The sequence below is a fragment of the Salvelinus fontinalis genome, chromosome 40 (assembly GCF_029448725.1).
Source record: "Salvelinus fontinalis isolate EN_2023a chromosome 40, ASM2944872v1, whole genome shotgun sequence".
Classification (NCBI taxonomy): Eukaryota; Metazoa; Chordata; class Actinopteri; order Salmoniformes; family Salmonidae; genus Salvelinus; species Salvelinus fontinalis.
Window position 1 is genome coordinate 24,111,725 of NC_074704.1, and position 18,281 is coordinate 24,130,005.

Sequence of the window (18,281 nt, forward strand, 5' to 3'; positions counted from 1 at the left end):
CCATGTATTGTGACATTTACATAAAATTGTAGCCTATCCATCAATACAGTGTTTAAGTGATGCGTTTAATGCTTTTCGGCGTAGGCCTATTTCCTCATCCAGTTTCTAAATGTAGACCTATGCAGTAATGTTTAAGTATGTGGAAAAATTGACCAGTGAATATGAATGCCACACCTACAGGCTTGCCCATAAAGATGCATGGTTGTAAGATTGACTATTGCAGATTTATCTTTCACAGGCATGAATAGCCATACTGTACTAGATGTAAAAGACGAGGCCTAATTTGTCTAACCGATTGGAATAGGATGTGCAAGTGGGCATGTGAATAAGGGGGCTTACACTGCTAATGAGGACAAGGAAGCAATGGCACAACTGTAGTCTGTAAGCAGGCTTCTGAAATGAGACATGAATCATAAACACTTTCAGTGTAATTAGTGTCTTCAATAGGACAATTTAAACAGCAGCAACAACAAACTCCTTATTCCAATGTATTGTACAATTGTGTTAATCAAGTACGCTAGTAACTGGTATGGGTTTATTTACTTCCACCCTTTTCAATTACATATATAACAGAACTGAACATTTTAGGCAATCTGATATAATTTTGCATCTGAAGAACAAAACCTTTAGGCACAGGATTATTCAGCCATGCATTTACAGACAAAACTGAGACAAAACAATGATAGTGATCCACAACATTACAAGAATTGTTGTCATTGTTTTGTCTCAGTTTTGTCTGTAATAAATTATAAGAATTAATAAATTATAAGAATATCTCCATAAAATAATCTAGAAGTTTTAACAAAAAAACTGTCTCACCCCTTTTATAGGCTAATCACAATTGTGCTGTTCAGAAGTAGACAGCTGTTCCAAAGGCTTAAACAACACTAGAACTAACACATAGGATGACACAAATATGTAAACGTATTCATATAACTCACATCGCACACACCGCACACGTAATAAATCAGGTTAGATACATTTCCACCCGCAACTGTCTTCAATCCTGGTCCAGGAGGGCCAGAGCTGAGAGTCAACACAGCGGATTTTGTATAGCCATGATTCCCAATGATATAGCTGATAACCTGACTACGTGTCTTGATTGAAACCAATCAAGAACAACCCCCGAGATCAGACCGGTAGATAACTGCCCCCCACTCTCTAAAACAGACAATTATGGTGCTCAGTGACTTGAAACGCATGCCTACATTAAGGCTTTTTCCTCTTAAGTTGATGGTAAAAGAGTTATTGTGTGCATCGCATCGCCTCTGCTTGTTTTTCTTCCGTTACTGGGCATTGGAAGGAGGAGTTTAATTTGTGTTCCTCAATTATACGCCTCTTTGTTGATCCACATCAGGCTGCGCGTCTCATTGGGCTTGCATTCGTACTCGATATTGGTGAATTTGTTCCCAAACTGGCATTGGTCTCGCTTGTAGTAGTTATAGTACTTCACTTGCCATATCGTCTCGAATTGGCCCGCCTTTCCAAACTGACACAAAAACACAGAGAAAAGAAAGACATTCGTTGAAGGGACTCAATCATACGATGCTGAAGATGACTTTAAATCAATCGAACTGTATTTACTGTCTATAGCGCATTTCTTACAACAAGTGCATTTTAAAATGTCTGAAAATAGTTTTGATAAGAGAATTGATGAGTTATTAGTGCTGATAATATCACTATTTTGAGTTGGGTCTCAAATATGAGAAAATGTACATTTATATTGCCGAGAAGACACCACTTAATTATCAATAACTCACTTAGTTACAGCTTAGTTATACAATTAGGATGAGGTATTCTACTGGATTACCTCTATGCTGACTTGGACAGGTTGCCTGTCCCCACTCTTGGTGTGAGGCACTCCCTCTGAGTCATAGTGTCCATGGTACACCACTGACTCCTCATCTTTGGACTGCTGCTCTAGAGGGAGAGTGATACCTCCGATGTTCATGGTGCTGGGAATCATGAAACAAACCCTTTAGTTAGTGGGCATCAATCCCAACCCCACCCAATGGGCCTGTAGTCTACCATGGCAGTGAATTGTTGAGACGTGAATCAACACGCAAAGGACGCTTTCTGTCATCGCCCTCTTTGGTGTGATTAAAAATGCATTCACACGCCGTGTCAAGACATTATTTATTAATGCAGAATATCGGGTAGGGGAAAAGTAGGCTACTATAGCCTATCCATAGTAGGCTGTAGCCTATGCATTGTAAAATAGTCTGTAAGATATAGGGGGTATACAGACATACAGTTGCAGTCAACCTATTTGGAGATACAGTAACATGCAGATACATAGGCCTATACGTCAGAAAAATAACATTTGATCAAATACTCAGGGGAGGCAGGATATAGCGCCTTCATCAGGCTGCATCCACAGACGCACTGTAATGGGCTATAGTAAGACTGACAGGTGAATTTGAGTGTATTGTACACGAATTCAATATTACTAATGCAAACGTCCAGTGCTTTTCTTGATATAGTCTTTTGTACTTACGCGGCATCAGCATTGCCCGGCTTCATAACCACTTCAACCTTATACTTCGACCCTGTAAGCAATTTTATTGTCCTGCTCTGGCCGAATCTGGTCCCATCCACCTTGAAAAACACCGGTCCATCATTCGGTTGAATTTTTAGAGCGATAGAAATATTTATAATCGGTGGAACATCGTCGACCATGATTGAAATATAGCCTATTATTGTCTCGGGGGCAACCTATAATTATTAAAGAGAAAGCGGAATGATGCAGCATTGGTGCATTTCCAACCGCACCAGAGAGGATGCTGTGACGTGTACAACTGGCAAAAAGGGTAAAATCACTAACAATGATGGCTGCATTCCCCCGACACAGTTCCTCACTGAGGATAATCAATATACAGATTAAAATGATCCATAGCCTTCTGCCATAAATATTCCTACAAATAAAGATCTGATCTGAATGCACGTAATTATACACTGAGTGTACAAACCATTAGACACGCCTTACTAGTATTGAGTTGCACCCTCTTTTGCCCGCAGAACAGCCTCAATTCGTCGGGGTATGGACTACAAAGCGTCGAAAGCGTTCCACAGGGATGCTGGCCCATGGTGTCACCAATGCGTCCCACAGTTGTCAAGTTGGCTGGATGTCATTTGGGTGGTGGGCCATTCTTGATACACACGGAAAACTGTTGAGCGTGAAAAACCCAGCAGCGTTGCAGTTCTTGACACACTCAAACCGGTGCACATTGCACCTATCTCCATACCCTGTTCAAAGAAAGAAAGTATTCGCACCGCTTGAATTTTTCTAAAATGTGTTGTTACAGCCTGAATTTAAAATAGATTACATTGAGATGTTGTGTCACTGGCCTACACACAATACCCCATAATGTCAAAGTGGAATAATGTTTTTACACATTTTTACAAATTCATTACAAATGAAAAGCTGAAATGTCTTGAGCCAATAATTATTCAACCCCTTTGTTATGGCAAGCCTAAATAAGTTCAGGAGTAAAAATGTCACACAAGTCACATAATAAGTTGCAATAATACAGTGGCCACCCATCATTCAGGGCAGGTGGACTCCAATCAAGTTGTAGAAACATCTCAAGGATGTTCAATGGAGGAAACAGGATGCACCTGAGCTCAATTTCGAGTTTCATAGCAAAGGTTCTGAATATTAATTTAAATAAGTTATGTTTTTTTATGTTTTATAAATGTGCAAACATTTCCCATTTTTTTTCTCACTTTGTCATTATGGGGTATTGTGTGCAGATTGATGAGGAAAACAATGAATTTAATCAATTTGAGAATAAAGCTGTAATGTAACAATGTGGAAAAAGTCAAGGGGTCTGAATACTTTCAGAATGCACTGTAAATGAAAGAGTGAAAAGAAGGAAGCCTGTACAGAATAAACATATTACAAAACATGCATTGTGTATGCAATAAGGCACTAAAGTAAAACTGCAAAACATGTGGCAAAGAAAGTAACTTTATGTCCTGAATACAAAGGGTTATGTTTGGGGCAAATCCAATACAACACATCACTGAGTGTTACCCTTCATATTTCCAAGCATGGTGGTGGCTGCATCATGTTATGGGTATGCTTGTCATCGACAAGGACTAAGGGACTTTTTTTAGGGTGAAAATAAATTGATTAGAGCTAGCACAGGCAAAATCACAGAGGAAAACCTGGTTTAGTCTGCTTTCCAACAGACACTCGGAGACAAATATACCCTGGAGTTACAAAGATGACATTGAATGTTCCTGAGTGGTCTAGTTAAAATGTTGACTTACATCTCCTTGAAAATCTACGGCAAGACTTGAATTTGGCTGTCTAGCAATGATGAACAACCAACTTGACAGACCTTGAACAATACAAAACATTTTAGCAAATATTGTACAATCCAGGTGTGCATAGCTCTTATGACTTACCCAGAAAGACTCACAGCTGTAATCGCTGCCAAAGGTGATTATAACATGTATTGGGGTGTGAATACTTATGTAAATGTATTTTCAAATAAATACTAATACATTTCTAAAAACATGTTTTCACTTTGTCATTATGGGGTATTGTGTATAGATGGGTAAGGAAAAAAATGGAATCCATTTTGAATTCAGGCTGTAACACAACAAAATGTGGAACAAGTCAAGGGGTGTGAACACTTTCTGACTGTAAATCTTTGTCTTGCCCATTCACCCTCTAAATGGCACACATACACAATCCATGTCTCAATTGTCTCAAGGCTTAACAATAACGATTCAACCTGTCTCCTAACCTTCATCCGTACTGATTGAAGTGTATTTAACAGGTGACATCAATAAGAGATCATAGCTTTCACCTGGATTCACGTGGTCAGTCTATCTCATGGAAAGAGCTTTGTACACTCAAGTGTATTTTGTTTTCAGGGTTTCCTATGGTATTCCTGGTTGCTATAGGCTTGCATGGACATACCGGCAGGATGTAGGCCCACACACTGTATTAAACTATAAAACAACAATTAACAATGCAGGGTGAACTACCCTAATGTGCAATGTCCGAATATTGTTAGCTATCCCCTGTCTGAAGTGCTGACATTGGATCTTGTTAGAGACCTTAGAAAGTCTGTCAATTGATTCGAGTTGACCCTGTCCAGGCTGCGGAAATAGTGGAGCTTTGTTATAGAACCTTCAAATCAAATCAAATTTATTTATATAGCCCTTCGTACATCAGCTGATATCTCAAAGTGCTGTACAGAAACCCAGCCTAAAACCCCAAACAGCAAGCAATGCATGTGTAGAAGTGTATCTGGAAGTTTCTTTGCTGTTTAATTTGTGGATGTGGCTTTTGATACATAGGCAGAGTTTAAATATGGCAATTGACTTTGTCTTTATAATTACGGTACTAACTACAATAATTTAATTAGACTATTAAAGATGTTATGCACCACACCAGATTTGTTTGTGCATCAAAATCATGTCTCCCAATGAATGTATGGTGATCCGTGGTCTACAGTGAGTGAGTAATACATGAACTTGCATGGATGTACATAAAGTGAACACATGAACAGTCATGTCAAAATGAATTGAAATAGCAAATATTGGGTTCCAGCTCCATATATCTGATACAGCGCATTATGAGTATTTTGTATACAATATAACTCAAATTAGAAGTCAACCAAAGGTGTTTAAATAGCTCATAAATACTGACAAATAGCAAAAGTACTGCACTTTAATGCTATACTGTAAACAAAGACGTGAACGTAAATTATCTTAATGACTCCACTTTATTCAGTGTAGTGAAGGCACAATTGTATCACTGATGTAGGAATCCATTAGAGTATCCATATTTTACTAGAGTGTAGCCTACCATATATTAATGTATAACAAAAAATATATACAAGTCTGTGATTTAACCATAATCATATTTAAAAATGGTATAAAGCTATAAAACAAATCAAGTGCTTAAGACATAAGTATAAAAATAAAATCTAAAGAGTTCACTCATATCTCTTTATAGCATTTGCATCTATCTCTCCAGCTCTGCTTCCAGAATCTCGCCCCAAGCCTCCACATCCAATGAGCACATGTTCCTGTCCAGTAGTTCATCGGCAGAACGAATGTTGCTGTATCGTCCCCTTAACCATTCTCTCTTCAGAAAACCTCTCCTGTAGCTCCGCACCAGGGTGACCTAATAAGAAACAATTCAAGAATGACAAAGGCATTTGTTATTGAGATAAATGACACACATCCAAAGAGCATTATTGTATTAATGTTTCGTAAGGGATGTCGTATGTGATGTCTATGATACGTCTATATTTGCAATCTGGCAATGATGTTATAGACGGGCATTCCAGTAGTCTAGCATAATTGAGGTGAAGCTGTTTAAAAACCAACAGATCCACCTTCCACGACAGTCCATACTGTCTGTCCCCATCAACCTCCAGTTGACAGAAAGCTTGCACAGTCAGGCAGTGATTCCTCCAGAGGTGGTCACTGTGTTCAATGATGTGGTGCCACAGTTTGCAGGTCAACAATGCACTACATAAGCTGTCAATGTCCAGTTCGCTGAAAATCTTCAAGCTCATTTCCGTGGGGAATATTTCAGCAAAGTTGTGTGGGCATGTCTCATTGGCGGAGGTCAAGGTGGGACTTCTTTCACAGACAAAATAGGCAATGGAGTTCCTTTTGGAGACATACTGCATAGTTCAGTGTCCCACACCTTGATTTAACAGTGGCCCTGTGTTGTGAAAAAGTATGACAATGAGCAAGTGGTGTAGCAGAGAGGGCAAGCTGCAGCAAAAACAATGCTTATAAAGGCTTAATACCTATACCTAGCTACCTGTCGAATTAATGCAGGTCTAGTGTCAATGGCTCGGGGTTGTTTCTGTACAGGGCCATATATAGGTCTGTGCCAATGCAATGGACTTTGTCTGGGGCTTGCTAGCTTTGGGACACAGTCTATGGACTCCCGATGTTGTGTCCCAGAGCTATAGTTTGATAGCCATGGTTTTGTTAGCCATTTAGCTAGAAAACATTGACCAGAGTCTCTATATACTGTATAACGTTATGACTCTGGGTGTACGGTAGCCAGCTGGCCAGGTCCGATTCGATTGTAATTTACTCGACGTGTGTAGCGTGGTAAGTTATTTCGTTGTGTCGAATACGACAACAAAAAATATTACGACAATTGTCCAAGCTTGATCAGAGTCAGACTAGATATGAATGTTATATTCATCATTGTGTTATTAGATAGCTACCTGTTCAGATAAAAATGTATGAAATAATTAATCGTTTACCTACCCTAAATACTATGTCGACTTCCTAGACGGCTCACGGTTTAAATGTCTCTCTTTCAGTTCAAAGCTACGATGACTGATATGGGACAGCGCATGCGTGCATCCTAGACATGGGCAGTAATGAATGCAAAATGTGTATATACCTTTAGCTTGCATAGTTCAATTTAAAGAACTACTCAGTACTGAAATCAACATATGCATGTCTAATTTGTTGATGTTTTTGATAAATTAAATAGCGCAATCCTGTTTTTATCGAACGTCGCTTCCACACAAAAAGGACGCGCGCATGCACTACAACAGCCCGGAAGTTAGCTACTGAAGAAATCACTGATCAAAGTTTACCCGTTTCTCAGCCTCAGTACCGTAGGTTAGTTCGAGTTCAAGTAAAAATCATTTATGGAAATAATTTAGCACTTAAGAAGTGTACATTTCTATGGTTGGTCATAACTGTCCAAGGACCAAATGCAGTAAGTTAGAAAGCTCCCTTTACCTCCGAGGGAGAGTCCAAGAATAAGGCAGACAGCTGTCAGTTTAATGAAGTTATGCTAACAACAATTTGGAAGAAAACATTTATTCTCAACTAACGAGAAGCAATTGGTCATTCATTCAAATGTATCCACCACCCACAGATGGAGGGGTTCGATCTCGTGCCTGTAGACGGTGGCAGTCCTATACACCTGCCCGTGGGGGAGACACTGCTGGGAAGGGGTCCATTCCTCGGCGTGAGTAACTTTAGTTGGAAAGTTTTGACTGGTAGTTAGCTCCGTCTGTAGTCCTCAACCCTGGCCGTAGAGAGCTACTACAGGATATGATTTTGATCCAGATGTAACGGATGTGAAATGGCTAGCTAGTTAGCGGGTACGCGCTAGTAGCATTTCAATCAGTTACATCACTTGCTCTGAGACTTTAAGTAGGGTTGCCCCTTGCTCTGCAAGGGCCGCGGCCTTTGTGGAGCGATGGGTAACGATGCTTCGTGGGCAACCGTTGTTGATGTGTGCAGAGGTTCCCTGGTTCGCGCCCGTGTCGGGGCGAGGGGACTGTTTAAAGTTATACTGTTACACAGACAACCATCGACACACCTGATTCAACTTATTTGCTAGTATGCATCTTGGTTAGTTGAATCAAGGGTTCTAGTGTTAGACTGGAACAAAAGCATGCATCCTCTGGTCTGTACCTCTGTACCTCTCCAGGACTAGGGTTGATGTCAATTGCTCTAACTAAACGCTATATTGGTTGAATTTGCAATTATATCCATTTTATGTAGTACCTCGTACTCCAGTACACTAACTCGGTAGCGGTACTCCTTGTATATAGCCTCGTTATTTTATTGTGTTACTAACTTTTTTAAATCTATTTGTTAATTTTCTTACCTTTTAACTGCGTTGTTGGGAAAGGGCTCGTGAGTAAGCATTTCACGGTACCGTCTAAATTTGTATTCGGTTCATGTGACGAATAAAAGTAAATTTATTTGATTTAGGTAGAATTGCATGCAATGCAGTGCTCACCAAATTGTGGTATCACCCAATATGACAGTAAATGGGATATTACACACAATGGTATTGGCACACCACATCACTCAATGGCACAAAACGAAGGTTATGTACAGTTGTAGTCGGAAGTTTTACATACACTTAGGTTGGAGTCATTAACTCGTTTTTCAACCACTCTACAAATTTCTTGTAAACAAACGATAGTTTTGGCAAGTCGGTTAGGACATCGACTTTGCATGACACAAGTAACATTTGGCTAAGGTGTATGTAAACTTCCTACTTCAACTGTATGTAACCACGATTATGTGAGCTTTATGGATCACATAACCGAGGTGAGGATTTATAGATTTACTTCCGTGTACACCCGTGTCACGGCTGGGGTCCGCTCCTATATTTTCATCAGAATTTCCTGGTGCTCTGTTTGTGACATGGTTTTTCTTCCGGTTCTGATTTCCCATTTGATAAAATATATATATATTCAAGTCAGTTAAGAACAAATTTTTATTTAAAATGACGGCCTACACAGGCCAAACCTGGACGACGCGGAGACAATTGTGCCCCGCCCTATGGCACTCTCAATCATGGCCGATTTGTGATACAGCCTGGATTAGAACCAGAGTGTCTGTAGTGACGCCTCTAGCACTGAGATGCAGTGCCTTAGACCGACTGTCTCTTAGTGTTTTACTGAAGTGCATTTCAGTTTGCGGTGGCAGTTGTTCAGACTGCAATCAGGTCAGTCATACAGCACAATATGTATTGAATTTGTTCATGAAAATGCTTTGACGTGAATTTCAATTTAAGATCAGTACTTAGGATAATCTTTTGAATGTGAGTCACATATTATCAACATGCACTCCGAGCACTATTTCAGCAGCCCAAAACATATTATGCTCAGGATTAAGGACCCTTTAGTATGGAATTGCCCGTCTTCATTTTTGTCATTGATTTGTACTGTCCGGACCACCTACCTGCTGAATGCCCATTCTCTCTCAGGTCTGGGGCTGTATGTATCCGAGTGTCTCAGAGAACGAGTGCTGATCTAGTACCAGGACCTCCCTGTCCATATAATCTTATTCATTAGTATCTAAAAGGCAAAACTGGTCCTTCTCAACACTCCTACTCTGATACACTTTAGACATTTTGCACACGGGCCCTGATCTGAGAGTTCCTTCTCTGTGTGTTTCAGGTCAGCGACAAAAGAGTCTCCAGACACCACTTCCTCCTTGAGAACCTGAATGGCCAGCTGCGCATCAAACCTGTAGGCTTAAGTAGAATTTATTATTTTTTTCAGAGTAGACTATTTTCTCTCATCTAGGGCTCAAGTTCATGCTGACCCTATTAAGACAGCTAAGTGCCAAGGCGGGTTATTGTGCCAAAACGACAATCCTTTGAAATCAGACATCAATAGTATGTTCAAGAAGGTCCCTCTGTAATGTTTTCTTTTTATGTGTTGCAAGGGTTCTTGAACCATTTAAGAACCTGTAGATTTGTACCCCAGGGAGACAGTCTTGTGTGGTCTTACCACACCTTACCTTTATTAGAAATACTTTTATTTAAGAGTCTACCGAGTAAGGGAGAAGGGCACAACACTTATACATTCAATCGTTTTTTTTTAGTTGTGAAGTGTATTCATTTTCAATAACGGTTTTGTCCAAAACCCCTCCTCAGGCTGATTGTAAGAGGACAGAGATTCTCTCCATTTTGTCAAAGGTCACAGCCTAAGGATGTAGTAAGGCCTTTGGACCGCAACATTACTGCAGATGAATTAGGTTAAGAAAAAAACATGAGAACATTTGAATTAAAGTAGTTGAAACCTTCTATTTCATGTAATCATCTTACTGAGGGTTAGGGAATTACCACTCAAGGGCAGCACTTACACAACATTAAAGGCATAGTTACATTTTGGCAATTAAGTTTTCTTTTCTACTTCAGATGAACTTACCCTGAGTCAGTTTCTGGAGCAATTGCTAACTAGAGTTAGCACGCTAGCCCTTTAAAATGAAGAGTGGTGGGAGAAAGACACTTTCTTGAAAATACCACTAATTGTTTACAGCTAGCTGTTGTGTGGAAATAACAAGTATATCCAACTGCACCTCTTGGCCACCGACACTGGAGTCATAACTGAAAGAATGCCATTTTTATTCTGTAGTTTACCAATAAAATAGTCTGACGGTGAAGTGGACATACTCGGGGTTCATATCTTGAAAGAAAAAAATTAATTACAATTTTTTATTTTTTAGCAAAAATAGATAAGCTCTTGCTACCGTGGAAAGGAAAATACCTGTCTATTTGTGGAAAAATCACCTTGATTAACGGTTCGTCCTTTATTTGAAGGGGGAGATCAAGCTGATCCTAACTGTTATAGGCATATTTCTATATTGCCCTGTTTATTTTGCGGCTTTTTTTTATTGACTTGGCCAAAGCTTATGATACGTTATTGACAATTGCATTCTTGTGTGCCGGCTAAGGAGTATTGGTGTCTCTGAGGTGTCTTTGGTCTGGTTTGCTAACTACCTCTCTCTCAAAGAGTGCAGTGTATAAAGTCATAACATCTGCTATCTCAGCCACTGCCTGTCACCAAAGGTGTACACCAAGGCTCGATTCTAGGCCCCACGCTCTTCTCAATTTACATCAACAACTGCTTAGGCAGTACTAAGCTCTCTCATCCATTTACACTAAATGTTCTTGTTTTTGAAAGAAAAACATATTTTTTTTGTCCATTTTAAAATAACATCAAATTGATCAGAAATACAGTGTAGATATTGTTAATGTTGTAAATGACTATTGTAGCTGGAAACGGCAGATATTTTTATGGAATATCTACATAGGCGTACAGAGTCCCATTATCAGCAAACAGACGGCCAGCATCCAGGAGTCGCCTCTTCACTGTTGATGTTGAGACTGGTGTTTTGACGGTACTATTTAATGAAGCTGCCAGTTGAGGACTTGAGGCGTCTGTTTCTCAAACTAGACACTCCAATGTACTTGTCCTCTTGCTCAGTTGTGCACCGGGGCCTCCCACTCCTCTTTCTATTCTGGTTAGAGACAGTTTGCGCTTTTCTGTGAAGGGAGTAGTACACAGCATTGTACGAGATCTTCAGTTTCTTGGCAATTTCTCGCATGGAATAGCCATCATTTTTCAGAACAAGAATAGACTGATGAGTTTCAGAAGAAAGTTCTTTGTTTTTGGCCATTTTGAGCCTGTAATCGAACCCACAAATGCTGATGCTCCAGATACTCAACTAATCTAAAGAAGGCCAGTTTTATTGCTTCTTTAATCAGAACAACAGTTTTCAGCTGTGCTAACATAATTGCAAAAATATTTTCTAATGATCAATTAGTCTAAAAATTATAAACTTGGATTAGCTAACACAATGTGCCATTGGAACACAGGAGTGATGGTTTCTGATAATGGGCCTCTGTACGCCTAAATTCAATCAATCAATCCTGACCACCCTTAGACAGATTTGGAAAGAAAAGGATTGTTCTCTGGCACTGTCATCAGACGATAGCTTAACTAATTGATTTGCAAATTACAACATTCATTTGCATTCATCTAAATGTTGTGCCTTTCATCTCCCCAAAACAGGCTAGACTGAGTGTACTGAATAGGAACAAATACCACTGTCTTTTATCTCTTTTTATGTAAAACCAATATCTAAGCAACATTAACTTATGTTGTATTTTTGAATTGGTCTTTTCTTTGAATTTTTACCCTTCAGTTTTTTTCTTCCTGTTACGTTTTTGTTTGAAGCTTACATCAAAAGGATCCAAACCAGACACTCAAGTCAATTTAGCTCCTGTCTACTGCCTACACTAAAGAAGGAACATGCATGACTCATGTAGCTCGTGTTTGCAATAAGTTGTCTCTCCCTTGCAGAAACAGTCAAGCTCTTCAAGAGGAAGACGAGGCTGTTATTAAGTCTCCTACTGCCTCTCCTGAACCAAGCGACGAACCCGCTTACCCCACTCGACAGGGCAAGGGGTGGACACCAAGCTCCCATGTACAATAATCTAGGCTGGGAGGTAGTGTGGACCAGAAGGAGCCAGATGAACAGCTACCCAACACACCTACCTCAAACCAGGTCAGGAAATCTGTCGTGTTAGCAAAAGTTTTATCTTGAGATGTAACCTACTGTTGGCAATTTTCCTGGGATCCCACTGCTGACACCAATTACGCTTGTAATCCCTTACCTAGCACCATTTACCATTGGAATCCCACTTGTAACAGCAATTCGCTTTGGGATCCCACTTTGGACATCAATTTCCCAGGGAATCCCATTCGTGACTCCAATGAGTGTGTATTTATATATGTTTTCTGTGAATGTGGTGGTACCAATAAACCCAGTTTGCGTTGTGGTTGTGTACTCACAGACGGAAGCTGGGGTAGCTGAATGATAAGAACGAGCAGAAACTCGAACCAAAGAAAAGAGTGTTACCTGCTTGGATGACGGTACCCATTGCAGTTCCCAAGAACCCCACCACCACCACCACCACCACCACCACCACCACCACCACCACCACCACCACCACCACCACCACCACCACCAAAGGTATCACTCCTATTTAGGGCTGTGACATAATGGAATTTTGGGTAACAATTCATTGTCATGCATATGACGGCAATTAACGTTATAATTGTTATCATTACAAAAGTTAAGAAAAGATTCCTCATCAAATGAAGGATGCTAAGGTTGGAGTGGATTTTGACATTTGACTGTTGACACAAGGTTAGTGCATGAGAGAGATGGGATAACCTAGGTGTCAACTGCTGTTGCTAGTTCTGAAAAGGTCTAACTAGTCCGAGGCATCCGCCATTTTTATAGAAGATGGATATGTTTATTCTCCCTCTCGATTCGCGCACTGACTGAACTGCGCCAGAAGCAGTAAGCTGAGCGGTATTTTTTTTATTTTTTTTATTTATTTCACCTTTATTTAACCAGGTAGGCAAATTGAGAACACGTTCTCATTTACAATTGCGACCTGGCCAAGATAAAGCAAAGCAGTTCGACACATACAACAACACATAGTTACACATGGAGTAAAACAAACATACAGTCAATAATACAGTGAAAAATAAGTCTATATACAATATGAGCAAGTGAGGTGAGATAAGGGAGGTGAAGGCAAACAAAATATATATATAAATAAATAAAAATATAAAAGGCCATGGTGGCGAAGTAAATACAATATAGCAAGTAAAAAAAGTAGAGATAGTAGAGATAGAAAAAAGTAGAGATAGAAATAATGGGGTGCAAAGGAGCAAAATAAATAAATAAATACAGTAGGTAAAGAGGTAGATTGTTTGGGCTAAATTATAGATGGGCTATGTACAGGTGCAGTAATCTATGAGCTGCTCTGACAGCTGGTGCTTAAAGCTAGTGAGGGAGATAAGTGTTTCCAGTTTCAGAGATTTTTGTAGTTCGTTCCAGTCATTGGCAGCAGAGAACTGGAAGGAGAGGCGGCCAAAGGAAGAATTGGTTTTGGGGGTGACCAGAGAGATATACCTGCTGGAGCGCGTGCTACAGGTAGGTGCTGCTATGGTGACCAGCGAGCTGAGATAAGGGGGGACTTTACCTAGCAGGGTCTTGTAGATGACCTGGAGCCAGTGGGTTTGACGACGAGTATGAAGCGAGGGCCAGCCAACGAGAGTGTACAGGTCGCAGTGGTGGGTAGTATATGGGGCTTTGGTGACAAAACGGATGGCACTGTGATAGACTGCATCCAATTTATGGAGTAGGGTTTTGGAGGCTATTTTGTAAATGACATCACCGAAGTCGAGGATTGGTAGGATGGTCAGTTTTACAAGGGTATGTTTGGCAGCATGAGTGAAGGATGCTTTGTTGCGGAATAGGAAGCCAATTCTAGATTTAACTTTGGATTGGAGATGTTTGATGTGAGTCTGGAAGGAGAGTTTACAGTCTAACCAGACACCTAGGTATTTGTAGTTGTCCACATATTCTAAGTCAGAGCCGTCCAGAGTAGTGATGTTGGACATGCGGGCAGGTGCAGGCAGCGATCGGTTGAAGAGCATGCATTTAGTTTTACTTGTATTTAAGAGCAATTGGAGGCCACGGAAGGAGAGTTGTATGGCATTGAAGCTCGCCTGGAGGGTTGTTAACACAGTGTCAAAAGAAGGGCCAGAAGTATACAGAATAGTGTCGTCTGCGTAGAGATGGATCAGAGAATCACCAGCAGCAAGAGCGACATCATTGATGTATACAGAGAAGAGAGCGTCGGTCCAAGAATTGAACCCTGTGGCACCCCCATAGAGACTGCCAGAGGCCCGGACAACAGACCCTCCGATTTGACACACTGAACTCGATCAGAGAAGTAGTTGGTGAACCAGGCGAGGCAATCATTAGAGAAACCAAGGCTGTCGAGTCTGCTGATGAGGATGTGGTGATTGACAGAGTCAAAAGCCTTGGCCAGGTCAATGAATACGGCTGCACAGTATTGTTTCCTATCGATGGCGGTTAAGATATCGTTTATGACCTTGAGCGTGGCTGAGGTGCACCCATGGCCAGCTCTGAAACCAGATTGCATAGTGGAGAAGGTATGGTGGGATTCGAAATGGTCGGTAATCTGTTTGTTGACTTGGCTTTCGAAGACCTTAGAAAGGCAGGGTAGGATAGATATAGGTCTGTAGCTGTTAGGGTCAAGAGTGTCCCCCCCTTTGAAGAGGGGGATAACCGCAGCTGCTTTCCAATCTTTGGGAATCTCAGACGACACGAAAGAGAGGTTGAAAAGGCTAGTAATAGGGGTGGGAACAATTTCAGCAGATAGTTTTAGAAAGAAAGGGTCCAGATTATCTAGCCCGGCTGATTTGTAAGGGTCCAGATTTTGCAGCTCTTTCAGAACATCAGCTGACTGTATTTGGGAGAAAGAGAAATGGGGAAGGCTTGGGCGAGTAGCAGAGGGGAGGGCAGTGCTGTTGACCGGGGTAGGGGCAGCCAGGTGGAAAGCATGGCCAGCCGTAGAAAAATGCTTATTGAAATTCTCAATTATAGTGGATTTGTCGGTGGTGACAGTGTTTCCTATCTTCAGTGCAGTTGGAAGCTGGGAGGAGGTGTTCTTATTCTCCATGGACTTTACAGTGTCCCAGAACTTTTTTGAATTTGTGTTGCAGGAAGCAAATTTCTGCTTGAAAAAGCTAGCCTTGGCTTTTCTAACTGCCTGTGTATATTGGTTTCTAGCTTCCCTGAAAAGTTGCATATCACGGGGGCTGTTCGATGCTAATGCAGAACGCCATAGGATGTTTTTCTGTTGGTTAAGGGCAGTCAGGTCAGGAGAGAACCAAGGGCTATATCTGTTCCTGGTTCTAAATTTCTTGAATGGGGCATGCTTATTCAAGATGGTGAGGAAGGCATTTTTAAAAAATATCCAGGCATCCTCTACTGACGGGATGAGATCAATATCCTTCCAGGATACATCGGCCAGGTCGATCAGAAAGGCCTGCTCGCTGAAGTGTTTCAGGGAGCGTTTGATAGTGATGAGTGGAGGTCGTTTGACCGCTGACCCATTACGGATGCAGGCAATGAGGCAGTGATCGCTGAGATCTTGGTTGAAAACAGCAGAGGTGTATTTGGAGGGCAAGTTGGTTAGGATGATATCTATGAGGGTGCCCGTGTTTACGGAATTGGGGTGGTACCTGGTAGGTTCATTGATAATTTGTGTGAGATTGAGGGCATCAAGCTTAGATTGTAGGATGGCTGGGGTGTTAAGCATGTTCCAATTTAGGTTGCCTAGCAGCACGAGCTCTGAAGATAGATGGGGGGCAATCAGTTCACATATGGTGTCCAGAGCACAGCTGGGGGCAGAGGGTGGTCTATAGCAGGCGGCAACGGTGAGAGACTTGTTTTTAGAGAGGTGGATTTTTAAAAGTAGAAGTTCAAATTGTTTGGGAACAGACCTGGAAAGTAAAACAGAACTCTGCAGACAATCTTTGCAGTAGATTGCAACACCGCCCCCTTTGGCCGTTCTATCTTGTCTGAAAATCTTGTAGTTAGGGATGAAAATGTCAGAATTTTTGGTGGTCTTTCTAAGCCAGGATTCAGACACGGCTAAAACATCCGGGTTGGCAGAGTGAGCTAAAGCAGTGAACAAAACAAACTTAGGGAGGAGGCTTCTAATGTTAACATGCATGAAACCAAGGCTATTACGGTTACAGAAGTCATCAAAAGAGAGCGCCTGGGGAATAGGAGTGGAGCTAGGTACTGCAGGGCCTGGATTCACCTCTACATCACCAGAGGAACAGAGGAGGAGTAGGATAAGGGTACGGCTAAAAGCTATGAGAATTGGTCGTCTAGAGCATCTAGAACAGAGATTAAAAGGACGTTTCTGGGGGCGATAAAATAGCTTCAAGGAATAATGTACAGACAAAGGTATGGTAGGATGTGAATACAGTGGAGGTAAACCTAGGTATTGAGTGATGATGAGAGAGATATTGTCTCTAGAAACATCATTGAAACCAGGTGATGTCATCGCATATGTGGGTGGTGGAAATGAAAGGTTGGATATGGTATAGTGAGCAGGGCTAGAGGCGCTACAGTGAAATAAGACAATAAACACTAACCAGAACAGCAGTGGACAAGGCATATTTACATTGAGAGGCATGCTTAATCGAGTGATCAATAAGGGTCCAGTGAGTAGAGGTTGGTTGGGGTCACGGCGATCCAGACAGCTGGCCGGGTAGATGGCTATCGGCAGCAAGATAGCATAGGATGGAGGTCTATTTTTAGACACCTCGTGCGTTTCCGTCGGTAGATTAGTGGGGTTCCGTGTCTTGTAGAGGGGATCAATCCAATTGGCAAAATAGATATAGTGACCCAATAAAAAAAATAAAAAAAATTGTCCGAAATACTTATTAAGATAGCAGCCGATAAGACAGCTAACGATTAGCGGGCCCCAGGTGAGCGTTCAGGTAACGTCGCGACGGAGGTGCCAGTTGGATAACTCCCTCGGGCAGATAACGTCGGCAGTCAATCGTGAAGGCCCGGTGGGGCTCCGTATCTGCAGCAAAAAAAAAAAACGGGTCCGGATAGGTGACTGTAGCCCAGGAATGGCTGATGGAACTCCTCAGCTGGCTAGCTCCGGAATAATTTAAGTTTGCTCCGGGATCGACGTAAGCCAATAGTCACACGGTTTGCAGCTAGCTAGCTGCGAAATCAAGGTGCAAATGTCCAGAGCCTGCGGCTGAAATCCGGGGAAACTGAGAGAAAAAAAAAAAGGCCCGGTATGCTCCGGTCCGAGTCGCGTTGCACAAAAGTGCCGGTAGATTATCGAGCTAAAGGAATAGCTGATGACCACAAAACGTGGGCAGCTGAAACACCAACGCTAGCCAGCAAGCCGGCTAACTTCTGGGCAGCTTCAAATTAGCTTTCGGCTAGCTTTCGGCTAACTTCTGGTTAGCTTTCTGGCTAACTTCTGATTAGCCCCTGGTTAGCTTCACTGTGGATTTTCAGATTTGAGGTAAATAATACTTTTTTGTTGTAATTGGTGAGGCGGGTTGCAGGAAAGCTTTTGTAGTTGAGTT

General features: G+C 41.5%; 2 protein-coding genes across 2 annotated transcripts; both read right to left on the minus strand.

Moving 5' to 3' along the window:
* Positions 1-521: 521 nt before the first annotated feature.
* On the minus strand, positions 522-2,809 carry LOC129839480 (CB1 cannabinoid receptor-interacting protein 1-like). The gene is made up of 3 exons (XM_055906962.1): positions 2,498-2,809; positions 1,811-1,955; positions 522-1,489 (listed from the first exon to the last, which is right to left on the minus strand). Exons 1-3 carry the CDS (start codon positions 2,677-2,679, stop codon positions 1,325-1,327), a joined length of 492 nt encoding a protein of 163 aa, XP_055762937.1. The 5' UTR covers positions 2,680-2,809; the 3' UTR covers positions 522-1,324.
* Positions 2,810-5,725: 2,916 nt separating this feature from the next.
* Positions 5,726-7,363, minus strand: LOC129839481 (F-box only protein 48). The gene is made up of 3 exons (XM_055906963.1): positions 7,261-7,363; positions 6,363-6,697; positions 5,726-6,148 (listed from the first exon to the last, which is right to left on the minus strand). Exons 2-3 carry the CDS (start codon positions 6,660-6,662, stop codon positions 5,987-5,989), a joined length of 462 nt encoding a protein of 153 aa, XP_055762938.1. The 5' UTR covers positions 6,663-6,697; positions 7,261-7,363; the 3' UTR covers positions 5,726-5,986.
* Between the last annotated feature and the right edge of the window lie 10,918 nt (positions 7,364-18,281).